The sequence below is a fragment of the Chaetura pelagica genome, unplaced genomic scaffold (assembly GCF_000747805.2).
Source record: "Chaetura pelagica isolate M959 unplaced genomic scaffold, ChaPel_1.0 scaffold363, whole genome shotgun sequence".
Lineage (NCBI taxonomy): Eukaryota > Metazoa > Chordata > Aves > Apodiformes > Apodidae > Chaetura > Chaetura pelagica.
Window position 1 is genome coordinate 972,737 of NW_009952720.1, and position 18,943 is coordinate 991,679.

Below are 18,943 nucleotides of genomic sequence, written 5' to 3' on the forward strand. Positions count from 1 at the left end.
TGCGTGAGCATTTGAGTCAGAACGACCTGAAGGGAACAGAAGAACCCTGCCCTAGCAGTGACAGCTGCCAGAAGGGCACTGATGGGCAGCAGGAGGGCACAGTCCCCTGCTCCTCTGAACTCAGCCATGGACCCACCACAGCATCACTCTGGAGTTACCTTTATGGCCCTGATGATCCAAAGACACGTGTGGAGCAGGGAAGCAGAGCAGTGAGGGAGGTGGGACCGGTGGTCATGAGGCAGAGGGTGATGGAGCTGCTGCCCCTGCTCCCTCCAGGCTGCTCACGAGTCACTGCCTGAGAAGCACTGAAGCTGCTTGTTGAGGCTGTTGCAGAGAGTTTCCCCCTTGGCTGGACTCCTCAGAACACTCTTTCTACTCCAAACAGACCCAACCTCTCCCTGAACTGGTCGGTCTCTTCCTGTGGATCAGCCGGGTCCCCCGTGTCCTGCAGGCACTGGGCAAGAGGGTGGGAAAAGGGAGTCTCATCTTGATCATTTTGATCCAAGCTTCCCTTCCCAGCACCACTCATGTACAAAGAAGGGTAAAACTATTCCCTGCCAAGTCCATTACAGCCAAAAGAGCTTCTTAATCATGGATGACAGAGCACCCCTGTGAGCCTGGCATCCTCTGGAAGGATGGTTCCAAGAACTGCTCATTTAGCAACTCATTCATTTGTTATTCCTGTAACATCTCCCCTTTTAATCTCTCCAGTCCAAACTCAGACTGGGCAGCTGGTACATTCATCCAACCACATCAGGCAGCACAGCCTAATAAAAAAAAGACCAATGGGGAGATCTAACTCTGCATTCCCAGCTCTGTCTTTCCATCCTTTACCCCTTATCCCTCCTGTGCTTGCCTTCCAGCACCCATCAAATTAACAGGGGAGTCTGTCAGGAGCCTGAACTTGCTCCAATGATCAGGGTAATGCCTGAGCTGATCTGGGGTTTGCAGGCAGCCCTGCAGGCAGGGCACACGTGGCTGTCACTAAGGTGGCAAGGAAGGTGCCAAGGAGTGGGAGAGGACAGGGTGGCTGCCTAAACAAGCTCCATATCATTATTTCTGTCTTGCAGCTAAAGAAACTGGTGTGGACAGAAGAGCCTCAAGCAAGAGCTTCAAAGCAGCACCAGGGAATGAGCAGGTTTTTCAGGGACTGGGAGGCAGCCATTTGGAGCTGCATCAAGTGGCATGGTCAGAAAAGTGATGCAGTATCAGATAAATTTACCTTATGAGGTCAGCAAACTTCCCTTTTGCCCAGGGAATGAACAAGTGCCCCTAAAAAAACCCACACAAAACCAAAACAAAACCAAACCCACCACAGTTCTGGATGGAAAAAGGTAGGAAATGAAAACACACTCACCCTGAAGCCCATTGGGGTTTTGGAGACTTGTGGGAGTCATAAATAGTCTGGGCTGTAGAGGGAACTAACTGCTGGCACAGGTCAGGCTTCATAACCCTCTCCTGGAATGAAATGATGCTCCAGGGAAGAAGAAACAGGCCTGATGGGGTCAAGCATCCTGGAGGTATCCCTGAGCTTGGGCATCTCTGGAAAACTGCTCATCAGAAACATTCCAACAGTATTTATTCTACTGGTGAAAGAGAAAAACCCAATGATAAAATGCAGGGCTGACAAGAGCAAGTCACTAGTCCCACAGCTGCACCAACCTCTCAGGGACACAGAAGCCAAGGGGTGCTGTAAACAACTCAAGTTTGTGTGTTTCCGAGTGACCTTCTCTGACTGAGCCCACCCATGAAGTTCCACTCAGCTTCCTGCTCTTGCTCCAGGAGGTGCCACCCCAGTTGTGGGCTTTTATTTTATTTCAGAGCTCAGCCAAGGAAACCTGCATTACATGATTCATGATCTAGAAACAGAACCGAACCCGCATTTGTGCTCCACAGGATCAAGAGCTTCTTGGTTTTTTGCTACTTATGGTGAAATAAAAACACCTGACACCTGGTACATAGTTAGGAAGAAGTCTCCAAAGCCTTGCTACACCCTCCATATGGCTGCTTGTTTTTCCATCTACAAACTGCACTGAGAACAACTGATTCTTTTACATGTTTAATGGGGCCAGAGATTTAATTCTGTTTGAGTTTCTCCAATTATTAATCTCACCATTTTTTTCCTTCTTAACAATATAGTACCAATGAAAAAAACCAAACCTATTTCCATTAGTTTCATAATCCCCATGGAAACCTCCACCTGAAGCCTTTTTCCCCCCCTCCCAGCCTTGCCAATAAAAATTAATCTTTAGGAATTCTCTTGGCATTACAACTTTTTTGTTTCCTTATCAGCTGTATCCTCATGTACTGTTTCTAATTAACTACATTTCTTTGCCTTCAGGTGTGTGTTTGTGGGTATAGGTATCATCTAGGCATCATCTTGCCTGGTAGTTTCTTGCTGCATAAATGGTCTCTTGGAAAGAAAACACAAACATTTGTTAAAAGCTTTTTTTTTCCTTGAACAGCTTGGTTTGGCAGAACATTATATTCCCTCCAGGAAAGATAGGAAGATAAATTGTAGCTGCCACAGATCAGTGCCTTTCAAGGACCCAGACAAGACTTAGACTTTAGACCATGTGGTTAGACAGCTGGAAAGCATCACATCAAGTTCTTGGCACACAAACCCTTTTCAGGCCCAAAAAAAAGGCCAGACATCACCACCGTGCTGTACATTTGGCAGTTGCTCCCATTTGACACGCATTAAATGGGGAGAGGTTAGAAACTCTGGCATGTTCTTCCAGCTCCTTCCCAGGAACATCATCTCCTCTCCCAAGGACCTGGTGGCCAAGATAACACTTACAACCCCCTCCCCACCCCCAAGAAGTCCCTCCCTGCTGGTATTTAACTCTTGACACTGCCTGCTGCTTTCAGAACTTGAAGAAAGGGTTGTGTGAACGTTTCTCCCTCCACACCCACCCAAGGAGATCTCTTCCCAACCCTCCAGAGGTCTTGCCCGGTACCTGCAGCCTCAGCTCTGCTTCCAGCCCTTTCCCGGCCCTTGGACTTGCAGCCTCATCCAGGAGGGCTGGAAAACGGCTGTGCCAGGACTCCCTGGAGCTGCAGGCACAGGCAACCTCAGGCCACACCACACCCACCAGATTGCAGCCCCCAAATCCCCAAAATAGGCTCCCCCCACTGCCCGGAGCAGCAGAGGGGCTGCTATCCCTGCCGGGCAGCTCCTCCCCAGTTCCATCACCGTGGAAACACAGGGATCTCCCTCCTGCATTCCAGAAGATCCTCTCCTCCTCCCTCCCCAGCCCCACATGGCTCTGACCCACATCTTCCCCCACAGCAACCACCTTTCCAGGAGAGCACCCCCACATACTTCCCCCTGCCCCCAAGCCCTGCTCCCCTTTGCCCTCCTGCAACCCCTTCCACCTCAAACCAGGAGCCTCAGAAAAGGAAGGAACAGGTCAAGGGGATGTTTTTTCCTCCCCTAATAGCAAAATATATTTCAGCTGCTGTTAAAACAGGAGATCATAACTGCTGGAAGAAGAGAGGAGGCTGAATTCTGCTGCCTCAGGGGTGCTACAGGGACCTGGTCCATAGCCCTGATGCTGCAGAGTGCAGGGGTTACCACCTATTGATCCTGGATACATCCCAGAACCCATCCCAGAATGTTGTCCAGTGCTAACAGTGTTCCTGGCTTGACAGAGTTACCATCTTGGCTTGCCTTTTTTTTTGGCACCACACCAGCCAAAAATAACCACATCTATTTTAGTTAAGTCCCAACCATTTCTAATTTGAGCCAAAAATTCTGACCAGCCCTGGGCATCCCCCTCACCCAGATCACCCCTCTGTGCCTTGTCCCACTGCCCTGCAAGGTCCCAGCTCTGCAGGGAAATACAGAGCAACCACTGCCAGACCCCCACCCTGCCCAGGATCACCACACATCTACCTGCCAGGTGCTCTACCTACCAGGCTCCTGCTACACAGAAGGTTCACTCGTGTATTTAATCAAGATTTGAAAGCCAATTTGCCAATAAATCAGCCCTGGCAGAACACTGGAACAAATCTTCTGTTGTTTAAGCCTAAAGATTGTTTTTCTTACTGAAACTGCAGCATGACAAAGAGATTGTTTGCACATGCAAGAAAACATCATTTCCCCCTCCACCTCTAGGGAAAATTCTGCTTCCATCATCTGCAAATTATGAGTCAGCCCCGACTTACACACACTTTTGGGAGCTGCTCTTGTCTGCAGCAACGCACAACCCAGAGGCAGCTGCACAGGTTGATTTCAGACCCTGCCATCCCTTTGCCACCACCACGTCCCTGTTCCAGGGTCAGCTCTGAATTTGTGCTTCCCCTCCTGTCAGGTTTCAGCACCACGGTCGAGGGCTGTGCTTACAGATAAACAGATTTGTCTCCTGCCCTTTCAGTCCAGCGAGATTTGTGAGTATTTGTTAAGCGACAAAGAGGCAACAAACAAAGACTTTTGACGTTGCTCGTGTTTTCCACAGCTCAGAAGTAGTTACTGCCCCAAGCACCCCCGGGAAAGGAGCAGCAGCTGGTGTTACAGGAACACTATCACTCTTACCCTTTGAAAAATAAAACATTCCCATAAAACCAAAACCACCACAACTACACAATTCTGCAGAGCCAGTTTTGCCTTCTGACACCCAGGCATTTGTCTGCCAAGAAGGCACCTATTGCCTTTTTTTCCTCCCCCCTTTTAGCAATGATGAAACCTGTTGAGCACCTTTCCCCACCAGGGCTGCAGCTGAGAACCAGCAGCAGGGACTCAGCCCTCAGGACGGTGCTGCAAGGCTGTCCCCAAACCTCTCGGCAGGTCCCTGAGCCCTGCAGAGCCCACCCCACAGCTGCACCCACCTCTGCCCGAGCCTGAAAGAGAGGGGCTCCTTCCCCATCCCCTTTTATATCGCCCTGGTGCAGCCCCAGCTGAGGACACTGAGCATCCCAGCAGCACCTGCCCCACCTCCAGGCATTTGCTGCTCTCTCCAGCCCTTTATAAGGCAAATTTGCTCCATTATTACCCTGTAAGACCCCCCCGGGGAGACTCTAGTGACGATTTCCCCCCACACTTCATCTTGCAAAGAAGCCTTTGACCCTCCCGGAGGCAGGAGAGAGGCTGCGGGATGCTGTCCTTAACCCGCTATTGCCCTTGTCCCGGGACATCTCCTCAGGAACACTCTCCTGTCAGGTCTCTCGAGTGTGTTTGGAGTCCTGAGGAAAGCTCAGCTCCTCCATCCAGAGGTCCGATGCACAGCCCCGAGCCTGCAAAACTTCTTGCCCCCGGCTTCTGCAACATTTCTCCTGGTTTTGAGCCAGCAATGTGCCTTTGTGGCCAAGAAGGCCAATGGATCCTGGGGTGGATTAGAAAGGGGGTGGTTGTTAGGTCAAGAGAGGTTCTCCTGCCCCTCTGTTCTGCCTTGGGGAGGCCACATCTGGAATGTTGTGTCCAGTTCTGGGCCCCTCAGTTCCACAAGGACAGGGAACTGCTGGAAAGAGCCCAGGGCAGAGGCACAGAGATGCTGGAGGGAGGGGAACATCTCCCTGCTGAGGAAAGGCTGAGGGAGCTGGGTCTGTTGGGCTTGGAGAAGAGGAGACTGAGGGGTGAGCTCATCCATGGGCACAAATCTGTTCAGGGCAGTGTCAGGAGGACAGAGCCAGGCTTTGTGCAGTGATGTCCAGTGACAGGACAAGGGGCAGTGGGTGCAAACTGGAGCCCAGGAGGTTCCATGGGAATCTCAGGAAGAACTTCTTTGCTGTGAGAGTGCCAGAGCCCTGGGCCAGGCTGCCCAGAGAGGCTGTGGAGTCTCCTTCTCTGGAGACATTCCAACCCCCCTGGCCACGTTCCTGTGTGATGTGCTCTGGGTGCCCCTGCTCTGGCAGGGGGGTTGGGCTGGGGGAAGAAATTGATACAGTAACACTTCTTTAAAAAAAAAATAAATACTGCAACTGGAGAATTTTAAGTAGAGCAAACCAGAGCAATTTTAATAGTACTAAGCTCAAATTGGCAGCAAAATGAATCGATACAAAAAAGCAATAAACCCCCACATTTACATAAACCATAAGGTGTTGTGAAAAGAATATGATGAAGCTTTCAAAGTTACAGGTGTGTCCGTGGCACTGGCAGACCCTGAGAGACTGAAATCTTTACTGAGCACACCTACCTACCCCTACTGCCAGCCCTGTGGGTAGCAGCCCACAGGAGCATTTTGCTGCCCCTCTTAATTCTCTTTAATGTCCTAAAAAGCAAGTGAGCAGACTGGAAATCATCAAAATGGCACTGTTGTCCTTTCTTCCTAGGTACTTGGATTACTCACATAAAAGAAAACAAATGCAGGGAGCAACCTGGGCTGGTGGGAGGTGTCCCTGCCCATGCAGGGGGTTGGAACTAGATGGTCTTTAAGGTCCCTTCCAACCCAAACCTTCTGTGATTGTGTGATTCTCTCCATCCTCCATAAAAATCATAAAGATAGAATACCTCTAAAGGTGTTTAACAACAATTACAGCTCAGAGGAGGATGCCTAGAAGTTGTTGATGGTTGCTGCTTCATCTGCAATGGTTTTACCAACAAAATATTTTAATCCAGAAAGGAAAACTCAGGAGACTCCAAGCAAATAAGAACACATGAAGGCTCATACAACAACATCACATGATTGTGATGACAGGCAGAGAGAGTCAAAACCCTTGGCTAATTAAATTGTGGGGGTAATTATTGGTATAAAACCAATGTCAAAGGCAGATAAAAAGTGCAGGTGTCATTTTTTTAGGCTCAGAAATATTACTGCATTTTGAAATACAATTCCAAGCCTTTTATATGTATGGTTTTTTAAGCTAATGACAAGCTGGAATCCTGCATTCAGAAAAAGAGCTTCCTCTTATAAATTGTAGCAAGGTGTTTTTTATGTATTGTTTCTTCTCTGCAAGAGCACAGTCAGACCCCCACTCTAGCACAAGGTTTTTAATTATTTGATGTAAAAGAACAAACATTCCCCATGCATTGTGTTTAAAAGTGGGATACCAAAAGACACCAGGAGCAGCTCAGTCAAACAGCACGGAATGCAGCCAAACATCTGGGCCAAAGGTTAATTTCTCAGGACACTCAGACAATTATCAGGTCTCTGTAGAAAAAGTGCAGAGCTAAAGTGAAGGCTAAACTGGCCAGAAGAGGCTGCTGTAGGAAGCACATTGAGTGGAGAAAACCTGAGTTTAGTCCCAAGTGTTTGTTTTCTTGCTCCAAAATCATCAGGAGTCTGTGACTTGTCTGCAGGTACCCAGCAATTCAGGCATGACAATCTTGAATCAATATGATTTCAACACACAGGATGTTCCCTCACCTGGCAGAACAATGTTCTGGAACAGCAGGTGCCATGTTATTCCATCATGTTTACACAATGCTGGGGACAACACTCCAGTCTGTGTTTTCCTGGAGCTTTCTGTGAGAACCTTTTCAAGCAGTTGCTCTCTGCCTGTCTTACAGTAAACAGATTCTCACATGAAACTTCAGGGTTGCAATTTCAAATATTTGACAAAGATTTTGATATAACCCCCCCTCCACCCTTTTCTCTGTTGCCAACTCATGGCGGGGGGGGGAGGGGGGGGAAGGGAATAATTTAATTTGCTGCAATTTATCAGTTAACCTGGTTTATTTACTTCAAGAAAGATGGAAATGCCCTTTCCAAAGAGTAAAATAGGGGCTCAGTTAGGCTTCGTACAAACCATGTGGTGGGTACATGAGCCACCTTGTGCAGAGAAGTGAGCTCTTCTACACAGGACTAGGGCTGTCCCAGCTTTTGTTCTCTTTACAAATGAAGCACCAAGAAAAAGGAGTTCTAAGCAGTATTTTTAGTCATTTACTGCTCTAGCTCTGTGCTCACTGAAGAAGGAAAGAATCCGTAAGGGGCAGGGACAAAAATCACAAGGCAGATGCCACAAGTGATGGTGAAAATGCAGAAGCAAAAACAGCACCTATAAAAGAAAAAAACGGAAACATTCTCAGGGGTCTGGAACTGTGAGAGCTACCTCATGCCAAGGGAGAGCCTTAGCAAACAGTCAGGAAGAATCCACACCAGCCCCACAAGGGCAAAGGGAGGAGAGAGAGAGAGGAGAGAGAGGAGAGAGAGGACCAAAAAAAAGCTAAAATTATATGTACGAGAAACAAAACAGAGCTGTGCATAAGGGAAGTGAGATGTGATGCTATTAGAAAAATAACACCTGTTTAACCCTCGCTCTCGACTCGCGGCTCCGTCCCCACACGAGGATGCTGCTTCTTTCTTCTCCAGCAGACAGTCAGGAAGAATCCACACCAGCCCCAGGAGAGAGAGGAGAGGAGAGAGAGAGAGGAGAGAGAGGAAAGAGAGGACCAAAAAAAAGCTAAAATTATATGTACGAGAAACAAAACAGAGCTGTGCATAAGGGAAGTGAGATGTGATGCTATTAGAAAAATAACACCTGTTTAACCCTCGCTCTCGACTCGCGGCTCCGTCCCCACACGAGGATGCTGCTTCTTTCTTCTCCAGCAGGAGCTGCTGCCAAGGCAGGAGGACACGGTCAGGACCGAGAAGTCCCTGCTGCTCTGCCTGGAGGACAGAGAGGCGCTGAGCTCTGCACAGCAGATCGTCCTCCCACTCCTACCCCCTAGCCCATCAAGAAGCGACCACCCCCCACATCCCCAGTGCTGGAGGTGGCTCCGAGGCAGGAACCTGGGCAAGCCAAGCAGCGACCAAATAGGCTGCTTAGTCCTGCTTAGACCCCCGGGGAGCTTGACCTTCCCCCCACGGAAAGGATCGGGACTCAAGCAGCCAGGAGGTGCAGACAGGAGACAGGGCCCCAGCCCCAAGGACAGGGGGTCCTGCCCCACAAACCCTGCTCCCACGCCTCTGAAAGGCCGGGGCCAGAGAGACCCGCCTGATGACAGGGGGTCCCTTCCCAGCACCTCCCACCCAGAGCAGGGGGCACCCCCAGCCCTGCTCACAGGCTGCTCCCCCTCGGCTCGGCGCTGCCAACACACCTCGGGGAGCCCGAGGCTCTGACCTAAGCCCGGCTGCCCGGCTGGCCCCCCTGCCTGCAGCACAACACACCTTCAGGAGCCCCATTTCCCCCCGGCTGTGCAGACGGTGGCTCTCAGCCTCCTCCTAGGGCTGCCCCTCGCTCTGGGCAGCCCAACCACGGGAACGTGGCCAGAGGCGCTGGCAATGCTCTGGTGTGACCACAGCCCACTGGGGGCTCCATGCCCTGCTGAGGTGCAGCTGGTGCTGGAGGTGGTGCCGAGCTGGGCACCTTGGGCTGGCTAAAAGCCACTTGCTTCATGTTTCCAGCTGCTCCAGCCCCACGGGCTTCCCACACAGGTGATGCCAACACAGAACATGCTGATTCTTTTCTTAGCGACAGGGCAGTGCCAGCTGTGAGGGAAGCACTAGCACTTGGCACCCAGCCTGCCACCCTCTGAGCTCCTTGTGAGAACACCAAGACAGCAGCAAGACCTGACACAGGCAGCATGATGACCAACCCAGGCCAAGTCCTTCATGCCCTGCTGGAGTGCAGGGAGAGGTCTCTGTGAGTCTTTTGAGCACCATAACTGACAGGTCCTGGACAGGTCATCCTGACAAAGCTGCTTGGCCAAAGCTTGGGCTTTCTGGTGGGTTTTTTAATTATTTTTTTTTTAAATGAAACTCAGTTGCACCAGCACATCTATCCCTTCCTCCCACAAATTTCCCAGGAAAATATTAAGGATTAAATCAAATTTAACAGGAAAGTAAGGCATTTCATTCTCAGTTATGTTTATATACAAATACTGCCAAATTTCAGTACATACATCAACTCATCTCTCATACAGGGACCCTACTTGTTCAACAAACAAGTTCTAGGAGGACGCAGAGGAGACCCACACAAGCAAATGCTGTGTTGGGCAAATCTGACCTGACAGAATGTTCCCTGGAGGAATTTAACCTAACTTTCATGAAATTACTTTTGATTCAGATGAGGAAATACAGGAGGCCCAAAAGACAGTCCTAAGTGGACTGGGAGACAAATCTATCAATAGTCCCAATACTGCTGGTAGCCAATATGTAGGCTGCAGGACAGGAAGTAAATGCTTCTATCAAAATGTATCAATAAAGAACATTTTGCTAATTCAGAAAACCCTGTCAGCAACATGAAGGGGCCTCCATCAGGTGACCCTCCCTCTCCAATAATGAGAGTTGTCATTTCAGTAGGACTGGAGAGATACATTCCCAGACACTGTGCAAGCTCCTTTTTGTGATAAGCATCTGGCAGAACAAGGATCCTGAAGGGAATGCCCAATTAACAGATACTGAAACATCCAATTCACATAACACTTCTCCCTCTAACAGCATGATGGGAGGATTCCCAACCTCTTCAGAAAGAGGAAGACCAGTTTCTTAGGTATTGCCCTCACCTGAGGAGCAGACACAGGCAGATGAAAAAGCCACTGCATCAACTCTTGTGTCCCACCCAGGGTGTCAGAAGCTGCTGATGCAAAACACATTGGCCAGAGGCACAGAGACACCTTGGCACATGGACGCAGCCATTTCAGGAAAGAATTCACCAGGTACCTCTATTTTCTTACAGTTGGGTATTTCTTCCCCATCTTTCTCACTTAAGGAAGCCTTAACAACTTGCATACCTTAAAGAACCTGCCAAATTGAAGCCAAGGCTCTTTTACAACTGTTGAAAGAACTGATTATCAAGAGCAAGAGAAAGGGAAGAGCTACAGTAAACAAATTATTCCTCAAGCCACAAGAACCTTCAGAGAACAAAAATGTTGTAAGTCAGTTGGGACCTTAATCAATACAGAGAAAACAACCAATATTCAGTGTATCAAGTTATATAAAAACTGCACACACCATGTCCTGCCTCTGAACCTGATTCTCCCACACAGCCATCAGTAAACTGGCAATTCCCCTCTTCCTCTGCCCATTTTAAATCTGAAGGCAGGCAACACACATAGGATGCAGTTCAGAGCCACCTGGGAATACTTTGGCCATTTTCAGAGCAAGGAGGCAAATTCCCTGTTGCTCTGCCACCTGTCTGTGTCGTAGCAGCAGACAGGAGCACAAATACATTTTTTAGACATCCCATTTCCAAAAGGCAGAAAAACATTGCAAAGGGATGGCTAAGGAAAATGGACGGACACCAGCAATGAGCTGCTAGCAAATCTGACTGGGTTGTATCTCTTGTCCAGAAGAGCAGCAACTTGGGAGGACCCCTGGATGAGTATGATTCCAGTAGACTCCACCTTCAGCTCAATGTTTTACTGGCATGGAAATGGCTCCAAGTGGGACAGCACGTAGAAGATGCTGCCTATGAAGCTCGTTGCAATCCAGATCAACTGGTTTGCCTCAGTAAAGTTACAAAAAGTACAGTTTCTCCCCAATAACCAGGAGGCATATCTTCCCTTAGAAAAAGTCTATAGTGAGTTAGGTCATTGGTCCGAAGACTTGGAGGACAAGTCTGATCTTCTTTGACGATGACACAGCCAGAGCATTTTTTTTTTTCTTTATATCTTCATATGACACGACCATGAACGTGGCTTTAAGTAGTCCAGGAAAGTGGGCTGCAAAACATGGAGAGGCAGCAGGTTAGTCACAGGCAAGCAGCTCCAGCTGTGCTGTGGTCTGTAGAAGTCAAACTTCCCAAACAGGAAAGATCAAACCGCAATTTTCACATCCTGCAACCCTCTTCTCCTCACAGAGCAGTGTATGAAAGTGCAGCCACAGGCACAGCAAGCTGTTTGCCTGCCATCCACCTCAGCCCTACTTCTGAGACACCAGCTCAGTGCTGTGCCTTGTAAAATACTCCACCAGGAAGATACTCATTTACTACGACAAACCCTGACATGAGGAGAATCTAACTTAAACCAGAGTTTTGCCTGAAGATGTCTGGTTAAAACTGGAATCAACTGGCACAGCAACAAGTTTTACGTAAAACGGAATCTGGTACCAAGAAAATGAGTTCTGATTTGAAAAAAATCACACCAACAAAACCCCCAACTGACCATTTCTAGGCAGCCAGTTCTCACTGCCAGCCACTCGAGCTTGGGAGAGGCACAATAGGCTCTGTTTTTGTGGGCCTCCTAGAAAAGTTTCTCCTAAACTCACAGGCCAAGCACTGCAGTTCCATTCACACAGCCTGAATGGCCCAGCAAACCCTCCAGCAGTAGCTTGTGTCCTCAAAAATGTGGGAAAAGCACCCTCAGTTTCAAGTAGTGAAATACCATCAGCACAGAAATAGCACTCATGAAAGCACTTTTGCTGGAAAAAGCTTTCCTAGATTCTCTACAGTTCCTAGACTAAGTCACTTATCATGATGACCTGATGCAGCAACTGCCAGAAAGACTTGTGCCGTTTAACTTCTGCCCTGTGCCCAGAGCAGGAAGGACAAGGCACTTGCACAGCCAGTTATCCCATGGGAGAGGTCAGTCACTCACATTTTCCACAGGGCAGTACTGGCGGGCATACCACTCCTGGCTGTAGAGGCAAATGATGACACCTTGGCCCAGGAAGAGGGATGTCCACATGATCACATTCCAGATGGGCCCTTTCCGACGGTCGTTAAGGATGAAGTTGAAGACCACTGGAAAGAGGTGAAACCAGAAGCATTATTCAGAGATAAACTTGGGATTAAAGAACCAAAGGCCAACTGCTTTCTCTGGCTCTTTCGCTCCCTCCACTTCATCTCTGGAGCAACTCTGCATCTCTGGAGCAACACGGCTGCTCTGTCAGGTCAGTACAGTGCAAGAATATTTGACTGTCCTTGGCAGGTTGATTCTGATGTCTGCTTCCAAGAAGTTTGCCAACAGGCTGGCCCAGCTGTTTGTCTCTATCAGTAGCGTTTGTGTTATGCTAGTGACCAAGACATGCTAGCAGAGGTGGTCGAGAGTTGATCAGAGCCCTCTAAGCCCTTCTAGCTCAAAACCTAAAAGGAAATGCAAGAGCTCTACCTTCCAAATGGGGTCTTTTCCTCATTGCAGTAGCAAACTATCACTTCTTTTACATTATGCATGCAAGGAGGAAAACTTCCAACCTGCTGACATAAGGCAGTTCAACTAAGGCTTGGCAAAGAGGAAGCACTGCTATTAAAAAATGTACAGTGTCACATGAAAGCAGTGTATCATATAGAGCTCTCCTCCTCTCCTTCAATACCTTGCTCATTGAAGTCCCAAGCTTGCAGACCCAGTGTGTGTGTCTATATTTTGCTCTACATAACTATCTTCTGAGCTATTCAGCTGCAAAAATCCACTCACAAAGTTATTGACCTGCAATTGCAACTCTTGGATAAGAAACAGCTCTATGTGCTAATGCCTTTAGGAACAACTGACATTATCAGAGGGGTAAAAGCATGATTGTTTAAAAAATAATTTAAAAAAAGCCACAAAACCCACAACCCACTCATTCTCACTCCTGGGAACTTACTTCCAAAGCACATGAACAGGCAAAAGAGAACTGGATAGAAGTAGCCAAAGCAGATGCTCAGAACATATTCATGCACAGCAGCTGATACTGTGAATACAGAGAGCATAGCTGCTGCTCTGAACTTCTTACCAAAAAACTGGAAGAGAGAAGAACACATAGTATTACAAGCTGTTTTGCTGTAGTTTTAGTTTAACTTTTTTTTTTTTTTTTTTTTTTAACCTGAACTAAGCAGTGCCTGCTCCAGCCAACAGGCACACACAAAACTAAGTGCTTTACAGAGCTCCTTGAATGTGAGGGCTTTTTTTTTTCCAGGCACATTTCTGACCTCCTGCAAAAGCCCTCCGGTTGAGCCCACTCATGAAACATCTACCACAGCTCATCAAAATAGTGCCACATTAATTCAGACTGTTGAGTCAATCCTTACATTCCCACGTTTTGTTTTAAACACAATTAAGGACTTGAAAATGAGCAATGGATTTCTAAAAACCCCAGTGGCTACTCACAGCAGCTGAGGCAACACATTTTTGTGCTTCTCAACAGACAGTGAAGCTGCATCTTGACAAATGTACTGTCTTGCTTGGTGGTTAAATGTTTAATTAACAGCAAGAGTACATCTGCTTGTTACTCACCCAGAGGAAGTCCCTGTAGGCATAGTAATAGAGCCAGTCATGTACTACCACGTTCCAGGTTCGGTAGTAGTTTGCATAGGAAGTAGAGTTCCACCAGTCCTGAAAGCACAGTTGAAAGAGTACAAATCTAATGAAGCATAAAACATTTTACAGGTCTCTTGGCTATCAAGTTGAAAAATATTGTTCAGAATAATACCAAGCCAATGCAACAAGTTGTACCATGAAAGAACACATTCCATTGAACCTTTTACGTTCTACTCCACATATCAAAGTTTGGTTTTATCCCCAACTGCAGTGGCTGAGGTGAGAAAATAATAAAAAAAGAGTGCTACCAGACCTATTGGGTAGGTCTGGTGGCTGGTTCTGCTCATGCATAGAATATACTACCTTAAAACAATTCAGACTGCCAAGAAGAAAATCAGATCTGTTCCACAAGCATCAAACTTCAGCCCTAACAGCATCAAACAAGCAAAACCCTGTAGATGCTTCGTTTGGTAAAACAAAAATCTACAGTTTCTTCCTCTTTCATTTTCATTAGGAAAATTAACTTCAGAAGCTTCATAAACTGTAACTCCTGCTTCTTACCTTGTAGAACATCCTGTCTGCAAAGCGCAGCATCTCAGCAAATGCGTTGAGCCAACAGTGAAGGAATGCAAAGAAAACCAGGAAGAGGATCAGTACACCTAGAAACAAGGGAGGTTCAGACTGGTTTGTACTGGTTTCTCTCTGCTAAAAGCAAGAGCATGGAACACAGTCAAAACTGCTCTTATAGGCATTGACATAGATGAGATTGGTGCTACCTGTACAAAGAAGTAAAAGCCTTTCAGCTTCTCACCACACCAGGCCATGCTTACCCCAGAGGGCAACAGAAAGGCTGCCACAGAACTTAGAACTTGGCTTTGAAGACAGCTGAATTCAAACCCAAGCTTTTCTTTTGTGCCACTGATTCTAAAGCTTAACACCCTAACACCTAGAAGACCTCCTTTGCTGGTCTTTGCCTGTCATGAATGTATCTGATACCAAGTATTTCCCCCTGCCTTCTGCCTCCTCCACAGATACAATCACTCCTGGATCCCAGGCTCACCTGGCAGAATGGAATTGAAGATGCAGAGAACCAGCCCTCGAAGGTTGAAGGTTTCTTGGCTACTGTTGCGGAACTGAGGAATGCACAGCCTCACAAAGATGTAGTAGGCATAGAAAAGTGAGCCAAGCACCTGGAACAACAAGAAAATACATCTGACTCCATACGAGAAATGCACCATTAGCACATCACCACTTGACAGCTCCAGGAGAGGAATAGCAGCTGCCAAAACAAGTAAAAATAATTTATTTCACATAGCTTCCCTAAGGCTCCAGGCAGAAAGCAAACCACAGCTATCTCTGTAGCACCTTGACAGCCAGGAGCAAAATCAACTTGTCTTTCCTGCTACAGCAGCTGTAAGTTTCTCTGAGTCCCATCAACTCAGAAGGTATGACACAAAAGATTTGTGCCAATGGCAAAGTAAGAGGGGAAAGGACCGTGTGATCTAGGTCCAAGACAAGGGCAGAAATAATTGAAAAATGCTCACTGTAATTAAATATAATATTAAAGCTTGCTTTTATTTCAAAGGATATGTTTACAGGCCAAATCACCTCAGGCCCTTTTCTGGTTCATGAACCCCTCTTCTGGAAGTTGAGGTCAAAATGCAACTCACTGCTTTAAATACTCTAAGTGCTGTAAAGCCAGTTGTGTGCTTTGTCCCCCCTCTTCTGTCAAAAAGGAAACAGCCAAAGGCTTTTTCATGCTTCCTTCTCTTTTTATTGTTTTGCTTTTTAAACGATTAATGCATTGTGCAACAGTTAAAAGTTTCAAGCCATTACTTGGAAACTCATCCCCAGGAAGCAACTGAAGCTGATGTTCAGAACTGTGAAGATCAGGAGAACCTTGAGCTCAAAAAAGCACTAAGAATTTGGATTCCAGGCCTCTTTATTTCAAAATTGGGGTGAATGTCAGCAGACAGGTAGCTGTGCCAGTGCACTACAATACAGCATCAGTGTAAAGAAAGAGGACCAGAACATGGATATTGTGCTACACACAAATGCAGCTTTTGCCCTGGAAGGGAGTCTAAAGGCTTGTTTAAGCAAGGATTTTTATTTTTTATTTATTTTCTTTGACACAGCCATCAGTGCAGTAGGGTCATAGTTTCTTTTCTGAGTCACTAACAAGTATTTTTTTTCTGGTAACCTACACTAGGTGAACACCAGTGATTTTATGCCAAAGGGAGAAGTGTTCAGCAACACAGTTTAGATCATCTCTGAAAAGTGCATTCTTCACAAAGATGCACTACTCACCTGTGCAAACTTGGTAGCTACATAGCCCCATCTTATCGTGGGATTCCTAGGAAAAAGAACACATATCATCATGTCTAAATAGGACCTCAGAGCAGAAGAAAATCTCCCTTCAGTTATTGATTTTACTGACCTATACTCTGGGAAAAAAACCAACAAAACAACCTGGTTTTTGAACTCCAGAGTTCTTAATCTCCAGCTATCCAAGAGACCTCTGCCCAAATTGCTGGTTCCTCACATTCAACTGCAGCAATACCATAAATGGAAAAGTATCTGGAGGGCAGCATTATGCAATGACGTAAGAGGTGGTGATCTGCCTGATAGTCACACAAAGGACTGCTGACTTGACACTGTCAAAGTGCAACCCAGTGAAGTGCAGGAAAGTTTGGGAGCTTCCAGTTTCAGAAGCTTCAACCTCTCTTCCCAAACTGAAGAGACAGTGCTGCTTTTTAGCACCACGTAACACACAAGCCTACTGCAGGAACTGTGTTCAGAAGATTCAGTAGCAAGTTCTTAATTTCTTTCACTTCAACTCTACTTCTCTAAGAAATAGAGCTAGAACTGTAAAGTCAAAACACTTTAGCTTTAGAGTGAGGCTTCATGACCAAGTCACTGACTTAACCACATCATTATGAAAGCTTTAAGTCATAAATGGAAAAGATCACATTCAGGGATGCTTAACACTGGCTTTAATGTTTAAATTACTTGAATATTCTCTTGGTGCTGCTCATATTACCTGGGATAGTTGTCTCTGTAGATGAGGGTGGGAGCAAAGAGGAAGTACAGGTATTGGGAAATTCTGGGAATAGGTACTGTGCCTGGAAGAGGGGGAGATGAAAAAAGAACACTTAGCAGTCTGCTTACTGGCAGTTCTGTCTCCCCAGTACCTTTCACAACATACAACCCTTATCACCTCAAAAAAACCAGTCTAGAACTAACAGCACAGGACTTGCAGAGAAGGGGGAGATGAAAAAAGAACACTTAGCAATCTGCTTACTGGCAGTTCTGTCTCCCCAGTGCCTTTCACAACATACAACCTTTATCACCTCAAAAAAAAAGTCTAGAACTAACAGCACAGGACTTGCAGAGCATAAAACAAACTAGACTTATGAGATGGAATTGCCCCCCATGAAGCTCAGCTAGCAAGTGAGGGAGTCTAACAGCTGGTGCAGTGCTAACACCTTGATACCATGTCCTTTCCTCCTAGAGATGAAGAAGCTGTGAGGTCTGTATCAACATGTGGGCTCATGTTCAGCTCTAGCATGCCTGGCTGAAAGCTCAAAGCAACAGAGGGAAAACATGAGCTGGTTATGCCCTGCTGTCAAAAAAAGGAGGGTAAGTTACTCACCAGACTTGTCCTTCACAGAGGACAGGACCCTGGGCACGTTCTCCCGGACAAACGAATGAGCCTTCATAACAAGACGAACCTGTAACACCAAGTGAGTATCCATTTAATACTCTCAGTTTCCCCACTTCCCAATAAAGACCAGACCAAGCATTTTCATAGAATCATAAGGCAACCCCTTTGACACCTTCATTTTTCTCTAATGTACCCCTTTTCCAAGGAAAGGGCTGCTTCCTCTGCCCACAAGCCTGTTCAACTCACATGAATTTAAAACACTGCAAGGTGAAACAGACAGGAACAACTGTGACAAAACAAACCTCATGCAACACTCAGGACCACAGCACAGGCAAGGACTTCAAACCACACCAGGCAGTCACTAACCAATTAACATTAACTTAAAATTTAAACAAAATAATCCAAAACAACCCTGTCAATTTCAATAGACCAGTATGTTTCAAAGTTTTGAAACTGACTCCTTGAAGTTAGATGTGTTCTACAGCAATTACCACTACATTGCAGTAAGGTGGTGCCACACATAAATAGTCCTTGAGGGATGAAAACGAGGGCTAATCCAAAGTTAATTCTTCAAACCTACACTCTCCTTGTCTTCACCTGACGGTTTGACCAGTCCTCTGCAGTCCTGCACTCTTCCTCTCCTTCCCTCAAAAGAGAAAATTCCACTTTCTATGAAATTATGACCACAAAACAAAGACATTTGCTTCTTGGGAACAGAAACGGGAACCACTAGTTGACTGCATACTTGCCTTCCACTCCCCCCAGAAGAGGAATGTTACAGCTTCCTTGTGAACTGTGGCACAAGTTCTTAAAATTTTAAGCATTTAGCATCCATGAAACAACTAGAAACAAGTGGAATTTCAGTCTTGCAGTATGTTCAGGAAAAAAACCCACACCACTAAAATCTTAAGTAGAGGGGAAGAAAATTAAACAAGTGGTTTCCAAGTAAAAATTAAGTCTGTTGTATATTATTTTGCATTAGATTAATTGCCCTTTGTTAAAGACAAACTGTCCACATCACTTTAATGAATAAAACCAACACTTGACTCCTTGGGAAAAACAAACAAAAACCTTTCCATTTTGAAAATGAGATTCATATATCCAAAGATCCTGGGTAGACACCTACCTGTTCCAGTATTACAATAAAACGGGAAGCTGGAGGCAGGGCATATGACACAGCAACATAGGTTGGTCCAAATCCAATTTCAGCTGTTTGGAAGAGCGTG

The 18,943-nt window shown here is 46.5% G+C and overlaps 1 protein-coding gene across 1 annotated transcript in view; it reads right to left on the reverse strand.

Annotated features, from left to right (window-relative positions):
• Nucleotides 1-11,166: 11,166 nt before the first annotated feature.
• SOAT1 (sterol O-acyltransferase 1) overlaps nt 11,167-18,943 on the reverse strand; it is a 22,905-nt gene continuing 15,128 nt past the window's right edge. Inside the window, exons 6-15 of the mRNA XM_009994634.1 lie at nt 18,844-18,943; nt 17,706-17,784; nt 17,094-17,175; nt 16,361-16,406; nt 15,114-15,243; nt 14,615-14,712; nt 14,030-14,128; nt 13,401-13,536; nt 12,416-12,561; nt 11,167-11,542 (exon numbers count right to left, since the gene is read on the reverse strand). The exon at nt 18,844-18,943 is cut by the window's right edge and continues 174 nt beyond it. Of these exons, the coding sequence (XP_009992936.1) occupies nt 11,486-11,542; nt 12,416-12,561; nt 13,401-13,536; nt 14,030-14,128; nt 14,615-14,712; nt 15,114-15,243; nt 16,361-16,406; nt 17,094-17,175; nt 17,706-17,784; nt 18,844-18,943 (973 nt within the window). The 3' untranslated portion in view covers nt 11,167-11,485. The remainder of the gene's footprint in view (nt 11,543-12,415; nt 12,562-13,400; nt 13,537-14,029; nt 14,129-14,614; nt 14,713-15,113; nt 15,244-16,360; nt 16,407-17,093; nt 17,176-17,705; nt 17,785-18,843) is intronic.